This window comes from Physeter macrocephalus, chromosome 2 (assembly GCF_002837175.3).
Source record: "Physeter macrocephalus isolate SW-GA chromosome 2, ASM283717v5, whole genome shotgun sequence".
Classification (NCBI taxonomy): domain Eukaryota; kingdom Metazoa; phylum Chordata; class Mammalia; order Artiodactyla; family Physeteridae; genus Physeter; species Physeter macrocephalus.
In genome coordinates this window covers 42,473,678-42,500,376 of record NC_041215.1, presented here as the reverse complement: position 1 = coordinate 42,500,376, position 26,699 = coordinate 42,473,678, and the positions used below count along the sequence as shown (strand labels likewise).

At 39.3% G+C, this 26,699-nt stretch overlaps 2 protein-coding genes across 12 annotated transcripts in view; one reads left to right on the top strand and one right to left on the bottom strand.

Annotated features, from left to right (window-relative positions):
• Window positions 1-3,611, top strand: part of MAP3K19 (mitogen-activated protein kinase kinase kinase 19) — a 40,670-nt gene extending 37,059 nt beyond the window's left edge. Inside the window, 3 exon segments of the mRNA XM_055079184.1 lie at window positions 28-71; window positions 1,724-2,165; window positions 3,379-3,611. Of these exon segments, the coding sequence (XP_054935159.1) occupies window positions 28-71; window positions 1,724-2,165; window positions 3,379-3,611 (719 nt within the window).
• A 16,183-nt stretch (window positions 3,612-19,794) lies between these two features.
• Window positions 19,795-26,699, bottom strand: part of CCNT2 (cyclin T2) — a 46,659-nt gene continuing 39,754 nt past the window's right edge. For 9 of the 11 annotated variants that reach the window (XM_055087556.1, XM_007116528.2, XM_007116529.2 and 6 more), the window contains 2 exons: window positions 24,132-24,202; window positions 19,795-23,628 (listed from right to left, as the gene is read on the bottom strand). In XM_055087556.1, the coding sequence (XP_054943531.1) occupies window positions 22,201-23,628; window positions 24,132-24,202 (1,499 nt within the window). In that variant the 3' untranslated portion in view covers window positions 19,795-22,200. The remainder of the gene's footprint in view (window positions 23,629-24,131; window positions 24,203-26,699) is intronic. The other 2 variants (XM_055087562.1, XM_007116531.3) reach the window with 1 other exon arrangement.

The following is a 26,699-nucleotide window of genomic DNA, read 5'->3' as shown; positions in this document are numbered from 1 at the left end:
AAATAATAATAATTTTTCTCGTTACAGTGTTTTCCTCTTCTAATATGAAGTATAGTAGCCAGAGAATTGAGGTAAGAGTAGTTTGAGCATTTTTGACTTAAGGATTAACCAAAGAATCTTGTCAGAGACAAATTCTATCAAACAACTCAGAGCCCAAATTCTCAGCATATATCTTGGAAAAACCACAACTCACATACAGTTTATAGAGGAGCTAATTTCTGGGAAAATTATATCTTGACACTGGGGTGTCAAGATATGGGGTGTTTCCCGTTGTTCACATAATGAAGTGAGTAGCTCTTTTGGACATTTTTAATTTTTCTTCTTTTAACGTATTGAGAAATGAGGTAATTCTTTTTCCATTGGTAGAAAGATTTTCCTAGTTGTCTCATTTGTAAGTAAAGTGTTTGGAAAGAGCCTAGCAACTCTCTCAACTGACTCTTCTGTATTCTATGAGCCTTTGAGAAAATGCATAGGTACTGCTTAGTGTTGAAAAAAGGACTTTATTGGCCTAAAAAATAAATAAATGAAATAACGGCTGCTACTGCAGAGGTGTTTAAGCGCTGGGAGAATCTGTATTTTGAGAGATGGAAGAAAGTCATCTAGGTAATGAAACTAGGGGATTATACTGCATCTCACCTGTTTCTAATGCCTGTTTCTAGTGTCAAGTTGCCTTTTCCTGTCTTCTTACACACAGGTGGCAGCAGAATGAAAATTAAACATAGAGCTCTCAATTACCACTCGTGATCTATGCCTATAAATATTCTGATATAATTAGTTATCAAATCTCTATACCCGGAGGGTGGGGTGGTGGAGGGGGAAGGCCACAGTGAAAACTGTAAAGTTAGAGTTTATAGCTTAACCAACCGAAAAGCTGAATATTATATATTGGGTTACACTGACCTCTAGAGGTTGATAATAATATAAACTTGCTTAATTTGAAAATAGTTGGAGGGCCAAGGAGAATTAAAAACCATTTAGGGAGCTAACTCTCAAGTGTATAGTGCGGCACATTTATAAGCCACTCTCAACAAAACAATTCAGCCAAACAAAGAGAAGCAGTTGCGTTCTGCATACAAATTCTGAGTTGGTTTGCAACCTAATGATCACTATTACTGTAAATGTAACAGCAATTTTAAGCTGTTCTAAGTGGGAATTTTAAAAATCTTAGGTCAATTCTATAGAAAGTAAACAGAAAAGAGAATAGAACTAAAACAGAAAGTAAACAGAAAAGAGAATAGAAATTTTTAAAAACTTAAAAGTTTTATTGTTTACAATGTAGGGCCTTTATTTTAAACATATAAACATGAATCTTTACATATGTTAACATTGGTTTTTAAAAGTATTGTCTTACCTTGGTTCTTAAAAAACACCAGGAATAAGATTTTAGTTTTAAAAACTGTGATCTCCAGGATAACTTTGTACTTTAAAGGACTTCCTAAAGAGAATCTTAATTTATTTATTTATTTTATATTTATTTTTGGCTGTGTTGGGTCTTCGTTTCTGTGCGAGGGCTTTCTCCAGTTGCAGCGAGCGGGGGCCACTCTTCATCGCGGTGTGCGGGCCTCTCACTGTCGCGGCCTCTCTTGCTGCGGAGCACAGGCTCCAGACGCGCAGGCTCAGTAGTTGTGGCTCATGGGCCTAGTTGCTCTGTGGCATGTGGGATCAGACTCTCAGGTCATTTGATAGCTCTATCTGGTCCAGAAACATGTGCTCTTTTTGGAAGGCTCACCATCACAGACAACACCTGGAGACAGAGGAGAGTAGGAAATCCAAGGAAACAGAGAGATGTGTCAACATTGAAACCTCTCACTTTGAAAAAGGACAGTCTTTGGTGTCCTTTGAGAATTTCAAGGAAGGTAATTTTCCTACAGATAGGGAAGTGGATATTGACTGCCATGGTGCTGAACTGAGAGGAGCAGAAGAGAACACTCAATCTCTTTCATCAGGAAAGAAAGAGGAGGGTTCAGTAGCCAGAAACTATGAACAAGATTCAGAAGCTGGATACATCAAACCAGTCAAGTTCCAAGAAGCCCTGCATTCAGAAATAACTCTAAGCCAGGATGAAGGGACTAGAAATGATAAAGCTGATTCAAAAACTGCTTCAGCACATAAAGGGGAAGTAATTGAACCAAATCATATTTCAGAAGAGTATACTGTTCTTAAAAGTTTGTCCAATATAGTTCCTCATGACCCCATTGAAAAGCTCCCAGAAGATCACAGATGCATGGAGACAAACATAAAAATATCAGTCGCAGGGCTTCCCTGGTGGCACAGTGGTTAAGAATCCACCTGTCAATGCAGGGGACACGGGTTCGAGCCCTGGTCTGGGAAGATCCCACATGCCACGGAGCAACTAAGCCCGTGCACCACAATTACTGAACCTGTGCTCTAAAGCCCACGAGCCACAACTACTGAGCCTGCGCTCTAGAGCTCGCAAGCCACAACTGCTGAGCCCAAAGTGCTGCAACTACTGAAGCCCCCACGCCTAGAGCCCATGCTCTGCAACAAGAGAAGCCACCGTAATGAGGAGCCCGCGCACTGCAACTAAGAGTAGCCCCTGCTCTCCACAACTAGAGAAAGCCTATGTGCGGCAACGAAGACCCAACGCAGCCAAAAATAAAAATAAATAAAATAAATAAATTTATAAAAAATATATATATATATCAGTAGCAGAGGCAACCAAACCAGAAATGAATGGGATGGTGCCTCTTATCCACATCACTTTCCTCGGAGATGAAACTCCCAAGGAACCAGCAATAACTAAACCAAGCCTCCCAAAAAGAAAGGGCATCCTTCATAACAACAGTAGCTTCAACATACTTGCAGACCAAGAAATGACAGGCATAAAATGAAACCCCATTGAAATAAGTTGGATTCAAAGACCAAGGCCAGTAACAGGACACCTCAGAATTTCATGGTTTCCATTGAAACCATGAAGCCTACCATGCACAAAACCAGCATAAAAACTCAAGTTTTTCCTGCTCTGGGGCTTGTGGACCCCAGACATCGGCAATCGCCCAAGTTTCAAAAGAGAATGCCATGGGCTTCCCTGGTGGCGCAGTGGTTGAGAATCCGCCTGCCGATGCAGGGGACACGGGTTCGTGCCCCGGTCCGGGAGGATCCCACATGCCGCGGAGCGGCTGGGCCCGTGAGCCATGGCCGCTGAGCCTGCGCGTCCGGAGCCTGTGCTCCGCAACGGGAGAGGCCACAGCAGTGAGAGGCCCGCGTACCGCAAAAAAAAAAAAAGAGAATGCCACAGATAGAAAAGAAGCAATCCACTTACCGGGCTTTGAAACCTAAAAAGCAATCATTCCCTTGCATCTGTAAAAATCCAGGAATAAAAAAAGTCTTCTGTTCCTCTCTCTGCTCAACCAACAGAGCCAAGACTAAATTACTTAGATCTGAAGTACAGAGACATGTTCAAAGAAATCAGTTCAACTGCAAATGGACCTGGAATCGACGAAACGTTCAGGACTCCTGTTTATCGTCAGATGCGAGAGGCTCAACGGCATGAAAACAAATATTTCCGAGAGATATGCTCAGCTCCACCGGGCAGATGTATCACGAATAAATGTCGATCTTCACACAGTGAGAGGGCCAGCAAGAGCTGAACCAGACTTTCTCAGAAAAGACCACATATTAAACCCCCAAAGTCTTCTCTTAGCATTAAACAAAAGCACAAAAGTTTAATTTCTAAGGAAAAGCTTTGCCAGGCTGTAAGTAGCAATGACACTGAAAATGGTGACGGTATTTCAGAACCAGAATAGCAGAGAAAGTCTTCAGGAAATGGCTTTCTATCTTCCAGAGATGAAGTTCCGCCCACGAACATGGTTCAGACTCATGCGCAGTACATTGAACAGAACGAATTCCTTCCTGTCTCAGATTTGTCCATTGTTGAGGAAGTCTCTATGGAAGAGTCTGCTGACGAAGGAGACATTTCTAGTAATCAGATACTTGCCACAAGCCTCAGAGATCTGCATGAACTCGAAGAGCAACATCACCAAACCCCATTTGTCCTTTCAGAAAACAGCTGAGCACTGCCCAGTGAGAAGAGTTCCAGCAAGCATGTACTGCAAGAAAAGCAGACTATAGTATCTCCTGGTGAAACTAATGCCAATCAAATTTTAACTAACAATGTAGAGTTTGATAGTGTTTCAGATAAGTCTAAAACACTTATGAGTTTCTCTTTCCAAGAGAAACAAGAAAGTGCATCTTCTCAAGCATATCAACGTTGGGCACATTCTCTGGATCATGATAGTTTGGCTAATAAGTCAATTCCATGTCAAACATTTGGAACAACTTTAAATGATGCAGATTCAATTTCCCAAGAAATTCTAGACCCTGTAAAGAATGAAGAGTCGACAGATGAACTGTTAGGTTGTCTAGCTGCAGAACTACTAGCTCTTGATGAGAAAGATAACAACTCTTGCCAAATAATGGCAGATGAAACAGATCCTGAAAGCCGAAATCTTGTCCTCAGTAAGAGAGGAAATACCATGCAAGAATTAGGCGGAGAGACAACAACTGTCAAAATACAGGTTGGTATAATTAGAATCAGAGATTCATTGGGGCGGGAAGGGATCTCAGAGACAATCTGTTTCAAACCCCTTATTTTCAAATGAGGAATCACTAACCCTAAACAATTAAATAGTTGCATCAAGATCTCATTGTTTGGTTGCAAGTTTGGAATCCAGGTCCCCTGACTCTCGTGCTAAGACGTTTTCATTATGTTGCCTTACTTCTAGAATTTAGCTAGCCTGACACTGCAATGGAATCACTTTGGTTACATTAATATAGCAAAGCTACTTATTGAAATAAGTAGATATTATATTCAGTGATGATGTTTTCAATCAACAAGTAACAGCAGGGAGATAATTATGGGTAAAGCATTACTCTAAGTGGTGTGTGAGATGAAAGAAATTAACACAGCCCCCGAAGTAGCTCACCATCTAGTTCCAAAAGACATATGAAAACATGAAAAGCTCATTTCTCAAAGATTCCCTGCACCTGAGCATTTGTTCCCAAATGGTTTACTTTAACACAAAAATATTATTGATGCCTCCTGTGTTTTTGGTATTGGGATAAGAACTGAAGACGTGGTAGGGTACAAGACTTAGCCATTGCTCTCAAGGAAGCATAAACAACAATCCTGGACACATTTTTTAAAAATTTGTTTGGGACTGGAGTGGGGCGGTGAGAAGACTATCAGCAGGTAGTAAGGTTAACGTTTGTTTTAGTTCTCACTGAAGTATATGAGCCTCCTGTTCTACTAAATTTTAAAGACAAACAGTAGGTTTAGCTGAAACATTACTTACTGTACACTAACTCAGGTTATATCACACTCTTTCAGGATCAGGAATCATTATTTTTGTTTTGTTTGTTTTGTTTTGTTTTGTTTTTTGCGGTACGTGGGCCTCTCACTGTTGTGGCCTCTCCCGTTGCGGAGCACAGGCTCCAGATGCGTAGGCCCAGCGGCCATGGCTCACGGGCCCAGCCGCTCCGCGGCATGTGGGATCTTCCCTGACCGGGACACGAACCCGTGTCCCCTGCATCGGCAGGCGGATTCTCAATCACTGCGCCACCAGGGAAGCCCAGGAATCATTATTTTAAATAATTGATCAGAAGAATACACAAGGTAAATAATTATACCATAGCTAAGTTTATTGAGAACTTACCACATATGAGTGAGACACATCATACTGTCTCCTTTCTATGCTTCATAACAGCTCCATGAGATCAATACTAAAGGTAATAACAAGTCCCCATTTTGCAGATGAGGAAACAGGTTTAGAAAGTCACACAGGTAGTGAGTGGTGGGGACAGGAATTCTGATTTCAGCCCCACACTCTTAATTACTACACAGTGGGAATATTCCTGGTTGTAAAAGGTCAGCTTCACCCTCATGGTGAACCTGGTCTTGGCTGGGACGTGGACAGTGATTCACAGAGGCTTCCAGGCTTGGGTGGGAGTTGGGGGTACGTGTGTGCATGCCTGTGTGTCTGAGATGGGTCCACCAGCCTGCCATTTAACATTCAAGAAAAGCTAACAAGCTAGTAAATACAATCAGCCCTTAACCCTACCCTGCAATCAGAGAGTCAAATGCTGACCTTTTGTGATCTTTTCATTTCTAAGCAATCCTTAAATTTCAGTTTGGATAGGCTGGGGAGGAGGAACCCAAATGGCCCTCTGGAGGCACCCGTGCTCATTCCCGAGGACGGAGATCCTGTGCAATGTCTTATTCTTTTTTTTTTTTAATAAATTTTATTTATTTATTTATTTTTGGCTGTGTTGGGTCTTTGTTTCTGTGCGAGGGCTTTCTCTAGTTGCGGCGAGCGGGGGCCACTCTTCATCGCGGTGCGCGGGCCTCTCACTATCACGGCCTCTCTTGTTGCGGAGCACAGGCTCCGGACGTGCAGGCTCAGCGGCCATGGCTCACGGGCCCAGTTGCTCCGCGGCATGTGGGATCCTCCCAGACCAGGGCTCGAACCCGTGTCCCCTGCATTGGCAGGCAGATTCTCAACCACTATGTCACCAGGTAAGCCCTGTCTTATTCTTAAGAACCGTCACCGTGCCTCTACATCACCATCATCATTTATTTTTAAGAACTCATAGAGGAGATCAAGACAAAGTATTTTTGGTCCTGATCAAACAATTGGTAAACATGGTGTAAGCTTTACAAAAAGATACTTGTTTCCCGACTTCCAGGGGAAGGGCTTTCAAAGTTTACTGTGGATGCACATCTCTTGAGGGTCATACTGAAATGTAGACACTGATTTTGTAAGTCTGAGGCCTGAGATTCTGAAAGTCTAACAAGCTCCCATGGGATATTGATACAGCTGGTCTGTAGGTTCTCCTTTGAGTAGCAAGGGTCTAGAGGATCATGGATCTTTAGTCTATTGCAGCTGGTCTTGACCATTAGACTTGCTTGCGTGGCTGTGCATGGGTGAATGTATGTGCGTGTATGTGTAAGAGAGAGAGTATCTATCTGTATATTTGTGTATAAATGTGTATGTGTATGGAAGTGTAGGCATATATGCTTACATATGTGTGTATTTGAGTGTATGCGTACGTTGTGGAAATAGAACAAAGGTTGTTTATTCAGAGCTCACTAGAGCAAAGGAGTCAACCACCAACACTTGTGTTTGGCTGAGACTCAAAAGCAGGCAAGGAGTAGGAAAGCTTTTTAGTGGAAAAAAGGCTTCAGGTGTGCCCTGATTGGTGGCTGTTGTCCTGGGGAAGCTGTAGGTGGGCTAACTAGAAGGGGCCTCCCACGTGATTGGTTAGGGGTGCATATTTGACCTTCTCTGGTTGGTCCTAAGTTAGAAGAAAGGAAGACCTACTCTCCACCCTTTCTCTCCATCTCAAGGACTCAGAATGTAATGATGACTTTTCTTTTTGTCTCATTCTTCCAGAGATATAGTAATGGCTTTGGGATATATGACAAAGAGGACAGATTTTTCAACTCACATGAAAAGAAGACATTTTCTGAAAACAGTTTAAAGTATGAAGAACCTATGCTGTGGACCAACGGTGAGACCCTTGGGAAGGGAGCCTACGACACAGTAAGTGAAACAGGAAACATGTTGAAATAAAAAGTCTCCACTCTTCCTCGACACTTCCCTCTTCCTTAATCTTCCTGAGTGCCCTCCCCACCCCGTATACGCTTTTACTTAGAACTCTTCCCGTTGGAAGTAATAGGAAACCCAGCCTAAAGTGGCTTGAGGAAAAGGATGTCCACAGCTTTATGTAACTGAAGGATTTGGAGTAGGACTGGCTCTGGGCACAGCTGGTTTCAGGGGTCACACAATGTCATTGGGGATCTGGCCTCTCTGTGTCTCCTTCTGGCTCTGGTTCTCAGGTTCCACGGGGTAGTACAATGGCCATTGTATTTCAAGCCTCTAATTCTCTGAGGTCCAAGTCCTGTGGGAAAGAAGTCTCTTTGTTCAATGGTTCAAGTTATGTTACCAGAAGTTGGGAGAATCACTGCTGAGCGGCAAAAACAAAAGATGTTCCTTACATTTTGTGACTTGCATAAAAGATCATCTAAAGTCCTAGCACTTTAGATAGTATTTACAGAGATTGGTAAAGAGAAGCCTGAATCCAAGCCATTATGATATACATTCACTATGCTACTTATCCCCATCTTGGCTCCACTGAAACATTCAATTTGCTTAAGTACTTTGCATTTCGGTAGGGATGTATCAGCTTAGAGAAAGACAAGTGTTTGGGAGGCATTTTGTGAACAAGTGTCATCATTTACATTTAATAATAAGGCATTGGTTTGCTTCTAGGTATATTGTGGTCTCACTTGCCAAGGACAGCTAATAGCTGTAAAACAGGTGGCTTTGGAGACCTCTGATAAATTAACTACTGAAAAAGAATATAGGAAACTGCAGGAAGAAGTAGATTTGCTCAGAGCACTGAAACATGTCAACACTGTTGGCCTATTTGGGGACATGCTTGGAGGAGAACATTGTAAGCATTTTCATGGAGTTTGTTCCTGGTGGCTCAATCTCTAGTATTATAAACCATTTTGGGCCATTGCCTGAGACGGTGTTCTGTAAATATACAAAACAAATTCTGCAAGGTGTTGCTTATCTCCATGAGAACTGTGTGGTGCATCGAGATATCAAAGGAAATAATATTATGCTTATGCCAACTGGAATAATAAAGCTGATTGACTTTGGCTGTGTCAAGCGTTTGGCCTGGGCTGGCTTAAATGGTACCCACAGTGACATGCTGAAGTCCATGCATGGGACTCCGTATTGGATGGCTCCGGAAGTCATCAATAAGTCTGGCTATGGACGGAAGTCAGACATCTGGAGCATTGGCTGCACTGTGTTTGAGACGACCACAGGGAAGCCCCCACTAGCTTCCATGGACAGGATGGCAGCCATGTTTTACATTGACGCACACTGAGGGCTGATGCCTCCTTTACCAGAACACTTCTCAGAAAACGCAGCAGACTGTGTGTGTGTGTGCCTCACCAGGTAAGAAACTGAAAGCAGGAGGAGGATAAATCCCCAGAGATTCCAAGCAGCTGACGTTTCCCCTGCAATTTATGGCCCATTATAAGCTCTGCTTGGGTTATGAAATCAAGTAGGGAGTGATTTTGTGCTGAAAAGAATCATGATTGGCCATATTGGGTAATTGTGTTCCTTGTTGTACCAGGGTATGGAGGTAATGCTTCAAGTGGGAAGTGCCTCAATGAAATGTCTTATCAGGTCCAGACAATACTTCCTCAAATCAATGGGTGTGCAAAAATTGCTAAGGATCTACTTATTTACCAATGAGACATCTTCCCAGGGACTAGCCATGGTGAAATGACATCACCTATGCTTTAGCCTCCCTTCCCTCTCGGGGAACCAGTGTTCTCATTCCTTCCTAAAACCAGCTCTCAGGAGAGTATGTGAAAAATTCATTCGTATCAAGGGAATGATATGAACTGATTATTGACAGAGTTAATGTATTGTTTCCCCAGAAACACTTGCATTTAAAGTGAGAGGAAGCATTTTGAGCCAAAGGAACAAATCTCTAATTGGAGTGTTTCAAGCATCAAATGTGTAGTGTTTGGGGAAGCAGAAAAGCCCCAGAAGGTTGCCTGTTTTCCCCTGTCCTGAGGCTTCCTGGTGCTTATGGAATAAAGTTCTGTGTAAAATGTCAGAACTGTAGGGAGCTTAGAGATTACTCATTTGTGTGGTTTTCAAACTTTTCTTACCCAGGCACTCTCTGCTCATATGAAATCTTAATTCAAAGAATAAAACATAAAGGCAGAGAGATGGCTCTGGTTAAAGTGTGTATATGTATATGCATGTATGTGTACGGTGGAGGAGAGCTAAAGAGTAGGGTAGGGGTGCTCAAGCCTACCTACCTGGCCTCTATGATGATGTAGAACAGCCTAAGATCCACCCACCTAGTGAGGCTCAACATTTAGTTGCATGTGCAGAATGAGGAAGGCCTGAAACAAACAAAATGTCTTGCCTTTCAAGGAAGTATGCTTTCTTATTGCTAGATAAAAAATTCTAGTGCCCCAGCTTTCAGTAAACATATATATGGCAACCTCCAGCTCCCTGAATGGGTTCATTTTATCTTTCTCAGTTAACCTCCAGAACCCACAGGCCTCCCTGTGTGCCGATGAGTGTGTCTCTTTTAGACTGTCTCCCTCTCCCAGCACATGTGTATACCAATCAGCATGTCCTGGTTGATTTCAGGGGATCAGGTAGGCCAGGGCAGCAACGCATACCCCAGGGGTGCAGTTCTGGGTATCCCTACGTGCAGAGATGCCGTAAGCGTTCCAGCATGGATTTTGCGGACAGAGCTCCAGGCACAGAGCTGCCCCCCAGCCCCCCGCCCCCCACACAAAAAACCGCCTCGCAAAAGGGACATAAAGGTATTAGGAATATCGTATAGACCAGTACTAGTCTTGGAGATTGATCTTAGCTCTTAAACATACTGCAGTTGCTTTCTTCTGAACTGAACAATTATCTATTATTGATCCACAGAAAGTGCTTGCTATTCTCATTTTCTTTCTAGTTCTCATTACACACACACACACACACACACACACACACACACACACACACACGGCTTTAAAGAGAAAGGGTGGAATATTTTTTTCTGGCTCTCCTTTTGAACCATTGCTCCATAAACTAAGCAATACACAACTCACACCACTAATAATCAATTAACAGAGTTGTTGTGAAGGGTAAGGGAAATGGGGTATGTAAATTGCTTAGCACAGCTTGGGGTATGTAATTAGGGCTCAACAGTTAATAACCCTTTGGGAGAACACTAATACACCTTACCTAATGAGTGTCATATTGCAAGCCTGCAATTCTATGCCAGAGACCCTAAGGACTCTAGAATCTTGCCTGTTGTCTATGACAATAACTTCTTGGAGGTGTGGATATTCATAAATAAAGGGGTAAGGCACTCTTAAAGATTCAGAAGTAGAGATGATCAGGTAAAAATCAGGAACAAGGACTGAACAGAAGTCAATCTGAGGAAGCAGTAAGAAGCATGGCTGGGGGTACTCCTATGGGCAGGTTTCAGAAGTTCTGGGAAGTCAGGCCAAGGAGTTTAACTTTGTTGAGATAGGCAGTGAAGGCCAGAGGACTGCAAAGGATTTGGGGTAGAGAATGCCATGAAGAAAAAGGTCTTTGGGGAGGCAGGTCAGACAGCAGATTCAGTAGAGGGACCTCGAATGGAGGCCATTCTGGAATCCAGAGTTTGGGTTTTGATGGTGATGGAAGCAGTGGGAGTGTAAAGAAGATTCCAAAATATCAGTATTTCAGGGACTTCCCCGGTGGTCCAGTGGGTAAGACTCCACGCTCCCAATGCAGGGGGCCCGGGTTCGATCCCTCATCAGGGAACTAGATCCCACGTGCATGCCGCAACTAAGAGTCCACATGCCGCAACTAAGACCTGGTGCAGGCTAAATAAATAAACATTTAAAAAATATATCAGTATTTCAGAGGAGGGTGAATCAGGACTTGGTGATAGAGGATGATAGGATCTCATGGTTTTGAACGTGGATAATGGAAGAAGTAATAGAAAGTGGTGAAAGAGGAACAGGGGAGGAAGTTGAAGGAAACATTTGAAACTGGAATTGTTGCTCAGGAAAGCAGTGAACAGTGGAAGTGCATATTTGAAAATCGTAAGGTTGGTAGCTATAATCATGAAAAAATTAGAGGGCTGAGGAAAATGTTTTTGAAAATGCTCATGGGAGGAGATAACAAAATATGCATAGAATTAAGTCCAGTACACAACTGGAAGAAAGGGAAGGAGGGGAGTTGCCACAGTGTGGGAGAAGAACGAAGAGGACAGTTTCTCTTAAGATAAGTAGAGACTGTTTCAGAGAAAAGGGGGTAGTGAATACTTCAAATGCTAGAGATGACAAGGAGGGTGAGCTCATTAAATTTGGTAAGGAGAAGGTCATGGTTAGTTTTAAAAGAGCAATTTCTATAGAGAAGAGTAGGCCAAATGGTAAGGATTTAGGTTAGTGAATGTTTAAAAAGAAATCTTTGGGTTTGGCCAACTTAGAGAAATTTGGCAGGAATACAAGAAATAGGATGGCAGCTAGAAATGGTAGTCATTTAAGGATTTTTTGAAGAGAAAAGAGATTTCTGCATATTTTGAAGGCAGGAGAAAGAGGCTCCAGAGGGGGAGAGGTTTTTTATTTTAGAATGATTTTTGGTCACTTTTTAACATATTTTATTTTTATTTCCATTTTTACCTGGGATGTTCTTGGTGTTCATCTGCTTCCAAAATGATCAAGATAGCCAGTTTAACGAAAAGAATGCCTTTGGAATAGGTCACTGCAGATAACCAGTGACTGGTTCATTAGTTCCTTGACTAGTTCATTGGCAAAAGCTTTTTGATTTCTTGAGGGGGAATAAACCTAAGCCACAATAGTACTAATTAAGTAACTGTCTCCGTTTATGCTCATCCAAGAGTGCCCCAAATGGGATTATTCAAATTAATCACCAAAGCATATTTAAATGTCTACTTCTTAAAGGTTTTTCAATCCTGGATACCCCTAAATTTAAAAAATAAATTTCATGCTAACTAAAAGTGCATTAAACTGTACATCTAAAAGCGTGAATTTTACTGTGTATAAATTATACCCCGAACAAATTGAGCGAAAGTCAGTGGAAAAGGAGGGACTGGTTTTGAATCATAATAGGTACTAATTTTTGAATTATTATTATGTGACACTGTTTCAAAGGTGTATATGCATTTTTAAAAATTCTCCCAATGGGGACTTCCCTGGTGGTCCAGTGGCTAAGAGTCCCTGCTCCCAATGCAGGGGGCCCGGGTTCGATCCCTGGTCAGGGAACTAGATCCCACATGCCACAACTAAAAAAGATCCCTCGTGCCACAACTAAGACCCGGCGCAGCCAAAAAATATATATATATATATTAAAAAAAATTTAATTATTAAAAAACAATTCTCTCAATGAATTGGGATCGACATATACACACTACTATATATAAAATAGGTAACTAATAAGGACCTCCTGTATAGTACAGGGAACTCTTCTCAATACTCTGTAATGACCCACATGGGAAAAGAATTTTAAAAAGACTGGATATATGAATATGTATAATTGATTCACTTTGCTATACAGCAGAAACTAACACAACATTGTAAATCAACTATACTGCAATAAAAATTAAAAAAAAACACTCTCCCAGTGAGTTAGGTGTTATTGTTATCCCCATTTTCCCAATGAAAAAAGAGTTGGAGTCCCTCACCTAAGATCACACGGTTAAAATCTGGAGTCTGGACTCAATCCAAATCTGTTTGACTGGCAGAGGCTGTACTTGCATCGTTAAAGTTGGCATTTTGAGTCAACTGAATCTAGTTGGCAGGCACGATACTGGGTGCTGCTTACTCTAATGTGTTTTTTCCCCTTCTCAGGGACCAGCATGAGCGACCTTCTGCTGTCCAGCTCCTGAAGCACTCCTTCTTGAAAAGAAGTCATTGAACATTCATCAGGACTTTCTTCCCAGCTTCACTATACATTACTCCGTTACTGCTTCATTGGGGAAATGATGGCTAAGGGACCCTTGTTTTCCTACTGGAAAGTCAATCTAACCCAGTTTAACCAGATCCTGCAGTGGCACTACCTGAAAAGTTTGTTACAGGTTAGCATCCTCAAGCTTCAGGCACAATTACCCATATATATAAGAAAATTGTCTTAAAGAGTAACAACAGAAAACCTATTCCAGTGTTTACAGTTTTGATTATCCAGTAACTACAATCTCTCTTGCTTTATATGGTATTTCCTTTTATTTTTGGCCTGTCAATTTTAATGTCATTAGTTTAAATTGTAGAAACAAGAATAAAATGTATTTTCTTGCTTCATGGGTAAAGACACTTATTTTTTACAAAGGAGAGTAGAGGTAGGTGAGAAGGTAAAAGGAGTAGAAAGACGCTAGATTGTTTACTTAGGCAGCAACCTTAATGCTGCAGACTACAGAGGCCTCAAAATTAACAGGAAGAGCCAAGGGCCTTGGCCTTTCATTACCAGAGGGTCCCCTAACTCCTCAGAAGTCTCCACCTACAAGAAGTTGGGCTCTTCAAGGTGTTTCCATAAACTTCAGGCTGCCTTCTCTGTGACTGGTCGTATGTTTTGAGGTCTTCACGTATTTAGAGTGAATTAGAAAATTTCTGCATTGAGAACCAGCTAAACCTAAGCCAGCTGGTGGGATAAATTCTCATTGCTCTGTTAAGGGGAGAGTGGGTGAGCATATAAACTTTTCCAAGGCACTTTTGCTCACTTCACCTGAAGGAAGGACACCCCTGCTAAGGTCACTCTTCACTTTCATTCCCAGAACATTGGAAAACCTTGCAAAAATGAACAGGGACAAGTTGTCAGAGTTATTACAAGGTCTTAAGTTGGTGGACTGAGCATTTTCGGTTAAGGTTTTGGTTGCTGTGACTCCATTCACCTAATAAGTTTCACTGACACCTGTTGTCTTAAGCTAGGTCTACAGATTTTTTACTAGCTACTATCATTTGAAGATGGCACAACTACAAACTAACTTTAAGTGAATTCCAACACCAGTTGTCTGTCAGACTTCGTCAAAATCAAGCTGCTACTTCAGAAGTTTTTGAAATAAATGTGAAATGCAGTCCAGCTGAGATAAAAGCTTTTACTTTGGCCAACATGTTAAGACGGGTCTTTGCGGGTGTACCTTCTCTCTCTCCAGTTTGCAGAGTTCTTCCCTTATATTTGATAAAAATTAAGGGATATGTCCCTTATTTTACTTACTTGTGTATCAACATAACACCATTTTAAGTAGGGTTTAATTTTGTAATCTTAGTAGGGATTTCAGCATTCTTTAAAATCTGAATGATTATATCTGATTTCGGAGCAATTACCTATTTACCTTCAACCCTATTAAACCCTATGAGGCAAGGGCAAGGACTAAGACATGTTTACACTGTGTATACAGATCACAGTAATGGACACATGAAGTTGCTGTTAACAAACCTACCCCTCTTCTACTGATATAGAAAAATACTGAACACTAATTTCACAGAACCTTCAAAACCTGTATGTTTTTAATAGGCAAGCCTTGATATTGAGCTTTCTGTTGTTCTGTCATTCACTGTGTTTATCATTGCCCAGGTTGTTCTCTTTATACCTTCCTTTAGGAGGTAGAGGTCCTAAAAGGAGACTGAGAGGGAAGAAAGGTGTGGGCTGGGAGGGCTAGCATTCGTTGAGCTCTTAATGGAGAAAGGCATATAATTTAATTCTGCCTGTTGCTTGGGTCGGTAGTAGTCTCATTCTATTAATGCACAACAAGGCTCAGAGCTACTTAACTTTCTCAAGTTGGGATTGCGACCCAGATTTGTCTGACTTTTGGGCCTTCTCCCTGCTGCCTCCCAGATTTGTAGTTTATAAATGAAATCAGTTAGTTTTAAGTTTTACGCAAACAAAACTCCATAGATGCTGATAAACAAATTCACCAGTCCAGTGATTCTGATGACTTTAATGGTGTCAAAAGCTTTTCCTTTTTCACTTAGCAGCAACATTGCCTTCCCTTCTATGACTATCTTCTCATCTCACCATGAACACCACCTGTTTTCAATCACATTCAGAAGCGCATTTCATTACATACTGAATAGGTCTCAAGCTCAACCAAAGTAAGTTTAACTCCCTAAGTAAAATCCTGAAAGTAGTTCCAGCTCTACATCATCTCCGTAACTTTAACCTACTTTAGCCCACTGGACGTTTCTCAGTGTCTGAATGAGAGTTGCTGTTGTGGAAAAGAGCGAGCTCTGGATTATGGGGTTAGGGAGTGTACAGGATTCCACTTACTTGCTTTACTCACTCTCTCCTGCTTGACGACAGCAGTCCTGGGCCTTTAGTGTACCGAGTAGCTCCAAGATAAAAACTCAATCTGCTCAATGAGCATCAGAAGCCTCCATCACGTACCAGGCCATCTTTATTCCTCATACTTGCTGTACTTGCAAGTATTTAGTTTAAGGCAGCTATATATAATAAAGCAACTTGCATTTAAAAAAAGCTTTCGACTTGAAGGTACTGGCTGTAGGCAGTCTGCATCTTCATGGAACAACGTTAACAAGAATTGTTGTGTACGGCACTGTGCTGTGAAAAGCTGAAATAGCAAACAGTCCTGAGGAAAAGCTGTAGCACTTTGTCTTATTGCTATGACTTCTCAAACTTGTGAAAAATCATAGCTGAATTTGTCTCTAAAGCACTTGCTCCTATGGATTATGACTTGAAAGACCAAAGAAAACTGATCTTGGGTATATGCCTGGACATTTGTAAGGTCTCAAAGCTGGTTAATTTCACGGCAATATGATTAAAAACCCTCACTTTGTGAAGCCCTATATTGCTTTGGGAGGTGGTGTTGGGGGGAGGGAACAGGCAGGTCATATACTAGAGCTAAAACAAAAACGTACAATTTTTTCTGTTCTATTAAAAACAGCAGGGGGTGAAAGAGTGATGAAACAATGGAGTAGGGTGAATTAGTAAATGGGATTACTAACTTTGGTTAAAGGGAATTACCAACTTTGTGATGTTCCTAAATAAAGCTCATGTAATTTATTATATTGAAAAAAAAGACGCCCTTACTGCTGTTATCAACATAAAATGAAGACAAATCTTTTAATGTGATTTCAAAACCTTTATTTTATATTTAGGCTTAAAATCCATGTTAGAGGAAGTAACTTGTCTATCTTAGTTCTATTTTGTGAAAGCCATTGCAAGGCTTCCATTTTCTTTCTCAAAGTGTGAGGTGTAGGAAAATCGGTGAGGGAGGGAAGGGGGTTGGAAAGAGCAGCAATATTAAAGCAGTTTATGATTAAATTTCTCATGATAATTCCCCCTGCAGATAATTGCAATTACTCTCTGCTTTTTGTGAAGGTGATGCAAGAGGGTACACAAGAAAATCCCAAAGTATGAATCAGAATGAACAACTTAAATTCTGGAAATGGTACACATGCAGTGTTTAATACACACTCAAGTCTACTGCACCTGGATTGGGCCTTCACCACTCTCCCCAATACCCAAAACACACTTCTATTAGGATTCTTTTCAATGCCATCTATTCCATTTATTCCCTGATCACCCAAGCCTTAAACCTTACAACCCAATTAATAGGTACTATTACTGACATTTTGTAGACTAGGAAATCAAGGCACAAAGTAATTTACCCAAGGACATCAGCTACTAAGTGATGGGGTTGAGAACGGAGTATGGACAATCTGATCTCAGTGGTCATACTCCTTGATGATATATAAAGTCACTCAAAGATTAACTTTTGTATTAGAGACCTTATTTCCCACATTTCCCAGGGACTGAAAATTATTTCTGATTCACATTAACAAGACATGTTAGAGCCTTGGATTTATGTAGTCAATAAACAAACTTTATTAATTATTCCTTGTAATAGATACTGAGCTGAAATTCAATGTCTAATTGAATTCATACCATATACACAAACTCCTGTTTTAGATTTTCTATCAGCAAACATCCTGTTCAATAGTCCTTGGGGGTTTTGAGTACATTCACAAAATGAAATCCCAATTTGCTGACAACAAATGAGCACATGTGAAGTTTTTCAAAGTAAGGAAGCTGCTTGAAAAACACAACTTAAAAAAAAAGAATGTACTCATTACTTAACAACAGGCAAATAAAGTTAAACCAACCACTAAACAGGTTTTAAGTGAGGCTTCTTCCCAGAACTTGGAAATAAAGGAAATTAGCCCTCAGAATTTACTTTTGAGATTAATGGATCACAGCAAACAGGTTAAGTCACTTTTACGACACCAGAATTACTCCTAGCCATACAGCCTTCGATGTATCTTGCTTATCTAGCTACCTTAAGAAACTTCAGGCAGAATACATACTAGTAAGTTAACAGAAACACAGGAGTCATAGAAGCAAAAGCTGGCTGTGCCCAAATTAACATTGTGGAATAAAAAATGGATGCATAGTATCAGACCTAAAACCCTCAGAGCATTCCAGATCCACTGGCAAGATCATCTCTACTGTAATGACAGACGTTTCAGAGGCAAACTTCTCTTACAAAACAAGCAAACTTCTGATTATTTGGCTTACATTTGTCCGCTTACAGCAATCAAATTTCAGATATTAATATAGCTGTGAATTCTCAAATTAACACATTAGTACCATAACTTGGGACCCTAGAAGGGTAGGAACAGAATGTGCTATTTTTCCAACGCAAAAACCCGTATATCAGCCTATCACAAACAAACTGGTAGGTGAGATGAGCATGTGTCACCAAGTTTCCCTCATGTGTGGGGTTTATTAATCCTTCATCTGGGTAAATGTGGTTAATGAATCCTACTGCATCCCAAGAAAGCAGACTGCTGAATCAAGAATTCTCCATAACCAAAGCTCTTTTCTTAGCAAAGACATCTTAAAAATCACCTATTTAAGCACAGTAGTAAGTGAGAAACAACTGCTTTTTTGTTTAGATAAAATTTGGGAATGGTGAAATATCTTGACAGTAGAACTGTCTCCCTTTAGAGATATTACCATGTTTTTAAAAATCCTTATTTCCATAGTAAATGCAAAACCTAAAATATCTAATCAACCAAGGGTACCTTGAGAGTACATAATAGCCATGCATATGTAAGCAGTGGTTTATTTCTAAGATTAGTTAAGGAATAAAAATCAGTAACTTAAATTCTCAAATATAACCAGAAAATGTGCTTAAAATGTTTTAAGGCAAGACATTTGGTAACTAACAAACACATTTCAAATTTGGTTATCTGAAATAGTCATTTCCTTTAAACTACGTGAAACTAGTCATTTCTTTAGTTCAAAGAGGATAGGCCAGAAAAGTAATGTATCCTACATAATTATAATCTGTTTGCACAAAGTAGTGTTAAGCACCCCTTATGACATTCTGCATGAAACCATGTATCATGGTAGAAATTTTCTTTTGACGCTTAAGAACTCTAACAAGTACGAATCTGCATATGCAGGGGAAGATCAAGATGCACTTGTAACTGTTTTCAAAGATAAACCTTGGGGTGACTATACAACTTTTCAGTATTTAAATACCTGCAACAAGAAATGAACCTCAGGGTTAAACAAGAAAAAGGAACTAGGACATTTTGCAAGGTCTCACCACTCAAGGATACTACCATCAGTTTATTTGGTAAAGTAAGCCTCTGAGAATGTTTCTGTGAAAAAACCACTCCTTTGCTTTGGTTCTGAAAATATTGTATTTTAAAATAGCTAAGGCAAATATTTAGGGGGCACAGCTCAATATTGAAAAATTAGTTGAAAGAGGTAGAAGTAAAGCCTTTCTATGTAATGTGCTTCTGCATAAAGGTAACAAATCTATGATCTTTGATCTAGGGAAAACACAACTAAAAAATGAATCACTCTTTTATAGGATGTTTAAAGATAATGCTTTTTAATAGTTCAAATATTTTAAAAAATCTCATCAAAAATGTATCACCTTAACAGTACTTTGCACATGTGGAATTTCATACCTAAATTTGGTACTATTTTGGTTTATTTATGGCTACTTACAAGAAGACTCAGTAATAATGTCCATTCATTGGAGTCTTTTTCTTTGGTTGAGCCTATTGGGACCAGGCTGATGAACTACTTTATGCAAATGAGATGGTTAAATTCATGGCAATATGAATTATAAGGGTTCTCATTTAATGGAAACGAAACTTAAAAGAAATTCCATATTTTATCCCCATTGTGGTTTACGGAAGCTAATATCCTGTTCAGAGGTTGAAGAGTTTGAATAGCTCACACAATCCTGTAAAAATTACAACTGGCTGCCCTTTAATAAATAAAGTCATTGTAAAGAATTACATTTACAGAGTGAAAAGTGAATACATAGCATTTCAAATTCAATTTTGGAAGTACTAATAAGTACTGACCCATAACAATATACACTAGCTACCCTTTTAACTGTCCATCATTAGCACCAATAAAGATTCAACAAAATTACCTTTATTCTCACATCTCAAAACAATTCTGCAAATTCTTAGTGAAGTATAGTCACAGACCTTAAATATTCACATTGTTTTCTATGTCATACTGAAAATAAGTTCACTACTTTTCTGGATATTCTTTACAAAATCTTATTAAAATTCCTGGTATTATCACCCCAATTATACAGTAGCACAACCACCCTACGTCATTTCACATGATAGCTCCTTAGAGGTTTCACATCTAAATTACCAAGAACAAAACCCTTCCCTCCCTCATCTTGCACTCATCTTAATTCTATACTAGTCCTTGGATTATGTACCACTGTAAAAGTATAACTGTATCAAAATTACCATGTTTATGGATACAATAATATGCCATACAGAGTAACAAAGTTACATGTAATGACAAAGATTACTAAAGTTATGCCAGACAAGAACAAAGTTAGGACATGCTAGCTAGGCAAAGTCCCTAGAAAGAGGATCCTAGTATCCAGTATCCTAAGTTCAAATAACATTGACAAAATAATGAACAATTATCTTTAAAAAAAAATTATAAAGCTACTGGCAAATCAGGTAATTGCTAAATAAGAGTAGAGCACGAGATTAAACTCTCTAATATTTACAACTGCAACATACTTGAGTAAAATTACAATTGTGCACATATCAGTGGCTTTGTAACAAAAATAATTCATATACATAGAGGAAAAATTAAGACAGTTTTCAATTCAACAGAAGTTGAATTCAACCTATCTCAAAGATACTCAACAGCCCAAAGATTTACCACAGAATTGAAGATTAGCTGATAAACCAGAGCCATGTTACCGGCATTTAAGACAAATTTTAAACAAGTTAAAGTCTATCATTTGTTCCGTAGTCAGAAGACTGTGCAAACTCGACTTCAACAGGAATATACTGAGATGTGCAAACAAATGTAAAACCTCCACTAGCTGTTTACCTGGAGGCTTACCTTTTTTTTTCTCAGTGAGCTTCCTGTTAACAACCATAAGCTATAAATACAGGTACAATGCACAGTCAGTGATCTTTTTGTTTTATTTATTGTTAGAATATAAAAGAACTGAAAGAGCAGTAAGTTTAATTTCATTTTTATAAGGAAGACTGCATTTACCTGAAAAAGAAATATGGCATCACACACAATCACGCTTCAGGGGAGGAGTATGTTTAAGGACATGGTGTCCTTCTGAATGCTAAAGGAAAAGCGATTCCTGTTTACTGTTAAAATACGTAGTGTTAAAGTTCTCTATTTAAGAAAAAGACTTACTAATTCTTCACTAATGTAAGTTTTTGTGAATTTAGTTTTCAAATCACAGTAATCTACATAACCATTATTAACAGCTCTGTGTTTATAGTACTGCAACAAGCCAACAAACACTTAAATGCACTTCACATCAAGAGTATGTAAACTTTATTTTTTCCTCTTCAAGCCTTCAGAAAATTAGGGGCTATTTCAGCAGCCAATCTGGTCAGAACCTCTGAAGGCAGAATCAGGGCCTCACAGTGTACATGACCATCTGTGGCACTGCATACCCATCTGGTAGTGAAGTGTCCCCCTTCAGTGGCTTCCAGTAAGGCCTAGAGTTTAAGGTTAACATGAAAAAGTGCCACCTTTGTTTTAGATTAGTGATGGACTCTGACAAGATAAAATAAAGTTATTCTGTATATTGTTATACTTACAAGCAGCTCCAATCCTGAGTATTTATGGTAATATCTAAACATACAAAAATGTATGTACATTTTTCTCCACTTTCTTGTAAACAGTTGTCAGTATACTGTTTTATCCCTTTATCATTGAAACATGCAAATCATACATACGAGTATAAATACACAAAAGAAAACAATTTACACTCATTCAAAAGCCAAGCAACAACAAAAAATAGCTACAGTATTCAAATTATAAATAAACGAATGCTTGAGGCATCTTATATTCCTAGAAGCAGCCAGCCATTCACCCTAATGTTCTTAGCTGCAATTGTAGAAATACTGAGTTTTGCACCTTCCATGCTTTTACAGTATTTATAACACTATCATATGTGGAGATAAAGACTTGTTTACTATAATCTCTTCTTTTCAGAATGAAGAATAAAGCAGCACTTACAAATATTGAAGCAGTGGCAGTAACAGCAGGTGTTACCACTGCTAGATCAGGAGGAAGTTTTCCATTCTAACAATTTTTAAATTAAAAAAGTAAAGGAAAAATTGACCTAAACAAATGATTACATGTTCATTCCTTGGGCACTTAACAGCGAGTCCAGCATGTCGAATGTGTCTTTGTAGTCCATATGCTGGCTGTTTGTACTGTACTCGTGATTGACATCAGGACCGTTGGTCTCCACTGGCTTCTTGTCCAGTTTCACGAGGGTGCTGAGATGTCCGTAGCCCACCTGGTATGTGACAGGGGGAGGAGGGGGTAAGGGATGGTTAAAAACAGAGTTGTGAGAGGATACATACTGCTTAACAGAGGAGGAAGAACTAGATGAACTACCTGAACTTTTGGAACTTTTGCTCATTTTGGAGTGATGGTTGTGAGATGCATCATTGATATGCAGCTTCTTCCTCGAAGAGCTGGAACTAGAGGAAATGCCATCACTGCTCAGGCCAGCAGGACTCCTGAGAACAGTGGGTGGTGCCCCATCAGCACTGTGCTTGCTGCCAGCACTGCTGCTGCCCCCGCACGAGTGCGAGTACCTGTGGCCGCTGGGGTGGTGGCGGCTGGGAGGGTGCTCCTTGTGCCTCTCCTTGTGGTCCCTGCTAACATGCGGGCTTGAGTGCTTGCTCTTCCCGCTGCCTTCGTCAGAAGAGCTGTGTCTTTCTGAGGAAGAAACTTTTATCTTCATTTTCAGTTCTTCTTTACTGACACTTTTATCAGTGGGTGGTATTGGAATCCGTAATTTCAGCGATCCACTCTTTTCCTTCTTATCTGCCATATATTTTTCAGGTTTTTCAGCATTTGTAATGGGAATTTTCATTTTAATGGGAGAGGTTACAGAACTGCTGCTGGCTGCCTGGGACTGTACATGTTTGTGTTGCTGTTCTACCTGGGCAGCTATATAATGATCCCTTGCATCCAGATCAAGGGTTTCTAGCTTACGTTTTTCTCTATATTTATCTAAAGACATTTTCTGAGGAATTACTCCAGGAGTAGCAGAGCTTGGCCCATGGTGTTTACTGCTTCCTGCTTTATGAGTATAATCTTGCTTAATAGAAGAATGGTCAGAAATTTTGTCAGGTCTGTGATGTAATCCTGAATGCAGTGATACAGAAGGTCCCTGCTGGAAGTTGATGCTGTACTGGCTACCAGACAAAGATGTGTCCTGTTTCTGTGAATATATCTGTTCTGTCCTTGCCGACTCTTGATGTTGAGGCCATTCTTGGTGTGATGACAAACCATATGAGGTACTTGGCATTCCTGTTGCTAGCACTGACAAATTATCAGATGCATGGCTGTCTTGAACAGAAATATTTCCTGAATTTAGAGGTACTGGTGCAGGGAATGTTGATGTAGATGGTTTCTGAAAACTCGGGTTGGTAGGCACACCAGTAACACTATCTACTAAAATGGAATTCTGGACCAAAGATGAACCAAGAAGTGGTGTTTCTGATACTTGTCCATCTACTTTTGGTTTCTTAGCCGCCTGATTAGCCTATTTAAATAAAACACAGAAGAAGCAATGACAGCAAAGGAATTTAATACAAATTTCTTTGCTTATAAAAATTCTATAATAAATACATGGAAATAAAATCACCTGGGGTTTCACTTTATGTTGCCAGTAAATAAATATCTTATTTAGAGGCATAAAAAGGATATAAATAGTTGAAAGCACTGGTTTTAAATTAGATGCAGACTAAATCCTAGCCCAGCATTTGAGAAAGGAATTTAACTCGTCTAAGCTTCAATTTTCCTGTTTGTAAAGTGAGGAGACTGTTTCCACGGTAATCACTATGAGAATTAAATAAGGAATTTATAAAGTATTTATAGCAAAGTCTACTGGACACCATAGTTGAATAAATTATGAGTGTATGTAGCTTACGAAACACTGTAATTACTTACGAATACTGGAAATAAGAATATTTAACCACAAAAATTCAAACTGATTAGCTATGTAGTTAACAAATTGATGTTCTAAAAACCCGCCAATTCTCTTACCCTCCAGTTCCGAATCCTCTTCAACCTACTAGGTGTTTTCTCCAATATTTGTAGAAACTCATGTGTTAGCTCTAAAGATAAAATTCAAATTAAAAACTTAGAAGGTGCCTTTAGATTTAGAATTCTCTCAAGTGGGCAATATTAGAAAGAAAGCTCAAGAGTTCATCTACTTCACTATCACCCTCCTAATTCAACCATCAGCACATACAGAAGTAGACACAGCTCTGAACTGGTATTTTCAAAGATGAATCTTAAAAAAATTTGTTTTAATTAAACAAAACAAAACAAAACAAAACACTCCTCCCACACCCCCCGATTTCACATGCTTACTTAGAATCTCTGGAAAATTTAGTCACATTTAAAAAATTCCTTCCAAATAGAAAATCTCTATTAGGCAAACATCATAGTAATAATTGTGATGGGCAAGATCCACCAGTAGATTCTTTAAAATCAGTGGGCAAAAGTTTAAGGAAAAAGAGAATATTTGTATAATCCCAACATACCGCCCTCAAGATATTTATTAATTATAAAGAGAAAATTAGTAACTTTATGACCTTAACCAAGTGATCATGATTATCATTACCAGCAATACGACATATCAACATGATACCCCATGATAAAATGCACAGTAGGATACAACCCACTTCTGTGGTATTCCTTCCAAAAACGCGTAACTTCACTCTAATAATGGGAAAACATCAAACTCCAATTGAGGAACATTTTATAAAGTAACTGACCATTCTTCTTCAAAGTGTCAAGGACATGAAAGAAAAGGAAAGATTGAAAAACTATCACAGATTGGAAGAGGTTAAAGGGGCATGCCAACTAAATGGAACACGGGATTCTAGAATAGAAAAACTGGGGAAATTTGAGTAAAATCTGTAGTTAATAGTATTATACTAATGTTAACTTCTTGGTTTTGATAATCATATTATTATAGAAGATGTTAACATTAGAGAAACAGGGTGCAGGGCATAATAGTACAGAATCTGTACTATTTCACAATTTCTTTAGATTTAAAATCATTTCAAAGTTAAATGAAAAAAATTCCTTTACCTATACCCATAACTTCCTAGCAATCAACACTAGTAACATTATCAGTAAATCACCCTGGTCATATTTTTACAATTTTTCCCCTAAAATTTAGGATTACAATGAGATGACCCACTTTTCTAAAGTGGTGTGGTTATGATGAATTATAGTTTTTGACTCCAAAATAGTGTCATTAATAAAGTTATTGGCCACTCTCAAGACAAATAATAATATTAGTCAAATGAATTACAATGTCACATAATATTATTAATGCCAATTTAATAGAGACTAGATTCATGCAAAAACTCAGCACCATTATATGCTCACAAGCTGTGACAACTAATTCCTGTTAAAGTCTCAGGAGCTTTTCGATTCAGTCTGGATGAAAACAATCTAATGTCTGTACTACCATTTCTTCATCTGTAAAAAAAAAAGACCACTTTTCTACTTGAACACAGCAGTAAATCTAGCAGACACATGCCTTTGGGTCCAAAATTAACAATAAATTGTTTTGACTCAATTTCAGAAAAAGTTCAAGTTATAGAAAACACATGAGGGTTTGTTATTAATCATTAAAAAAACCAAAACAACCAAGCCCCCCCTCCCCCAAACCCTGTTACAGGTAGGCCAAATACAAGCCAACGTTGTTTTGGGGACAGTCATTAAATGAATTATTTTAGTAAATACTGATGCTTCAGACACCATGATTAAAATTCAGATACTTGTAATATCCTATACTTTGTTACTTTATTTTTAAGGGATCACAATGTGATTCCATAAAAATGTGAGAAAAGGCTGCCACATAATACACTGAAACTTTCAATGTGTTAAGCGTCCAAGATTCCTATTCAGTGATTCTCCAAATGAATAATGTACTTGAGCCTTTTCAGAATAGAAGCAAAGGGATATTTAGGTGCCTCCTGTTGTGTCAAAAAAAGACTTTACCTATTGATACAATTTAAGAGCAGGATAAAAGGCAGATTATTCGCTTTTTGCGAGCTTTATTTTAGCACCATATATACAAACTACTTTTATTAAGTTTATGCCTATTTTATCTTATCTATTGACTGCTAAAATAAGACGGTGGCATAGGTAACCTAATTTCAAGTCACAGATGGAAAAAAAAAAGCCCCCACTAGTTTTTTTTAATTTTTATTATTATTAAAAAAAATTTTTACTGGCGTATAGTTGCTTTACAATGTTTTTTTTTGCCCACACCTTGCAGCATGCAGAACTTCCCTGACCAGGGATCGAACCCGCATCCCCTGCAATGGAAGCGTGGAGCCCTAACCACCGGACCTCCAGGGAAGCACGCCCCCCACCCCCCACTAGTTTTTAGAAGATATTATTTCAACTCACTGAAGATTTCCTACCACTCTGAATAACCTTTAAAAAAACCTCCGGCAATGTAAGGAAAAGAGGATAATCATGCGGCAGTAATACAGCATGAGGTATATAATCTGGGAGAAATTTTTCAGGGAGGAAAAAAAAAACAAAATAAAATCAAGAGACCTAACAAAGAGCATATTTTACCAC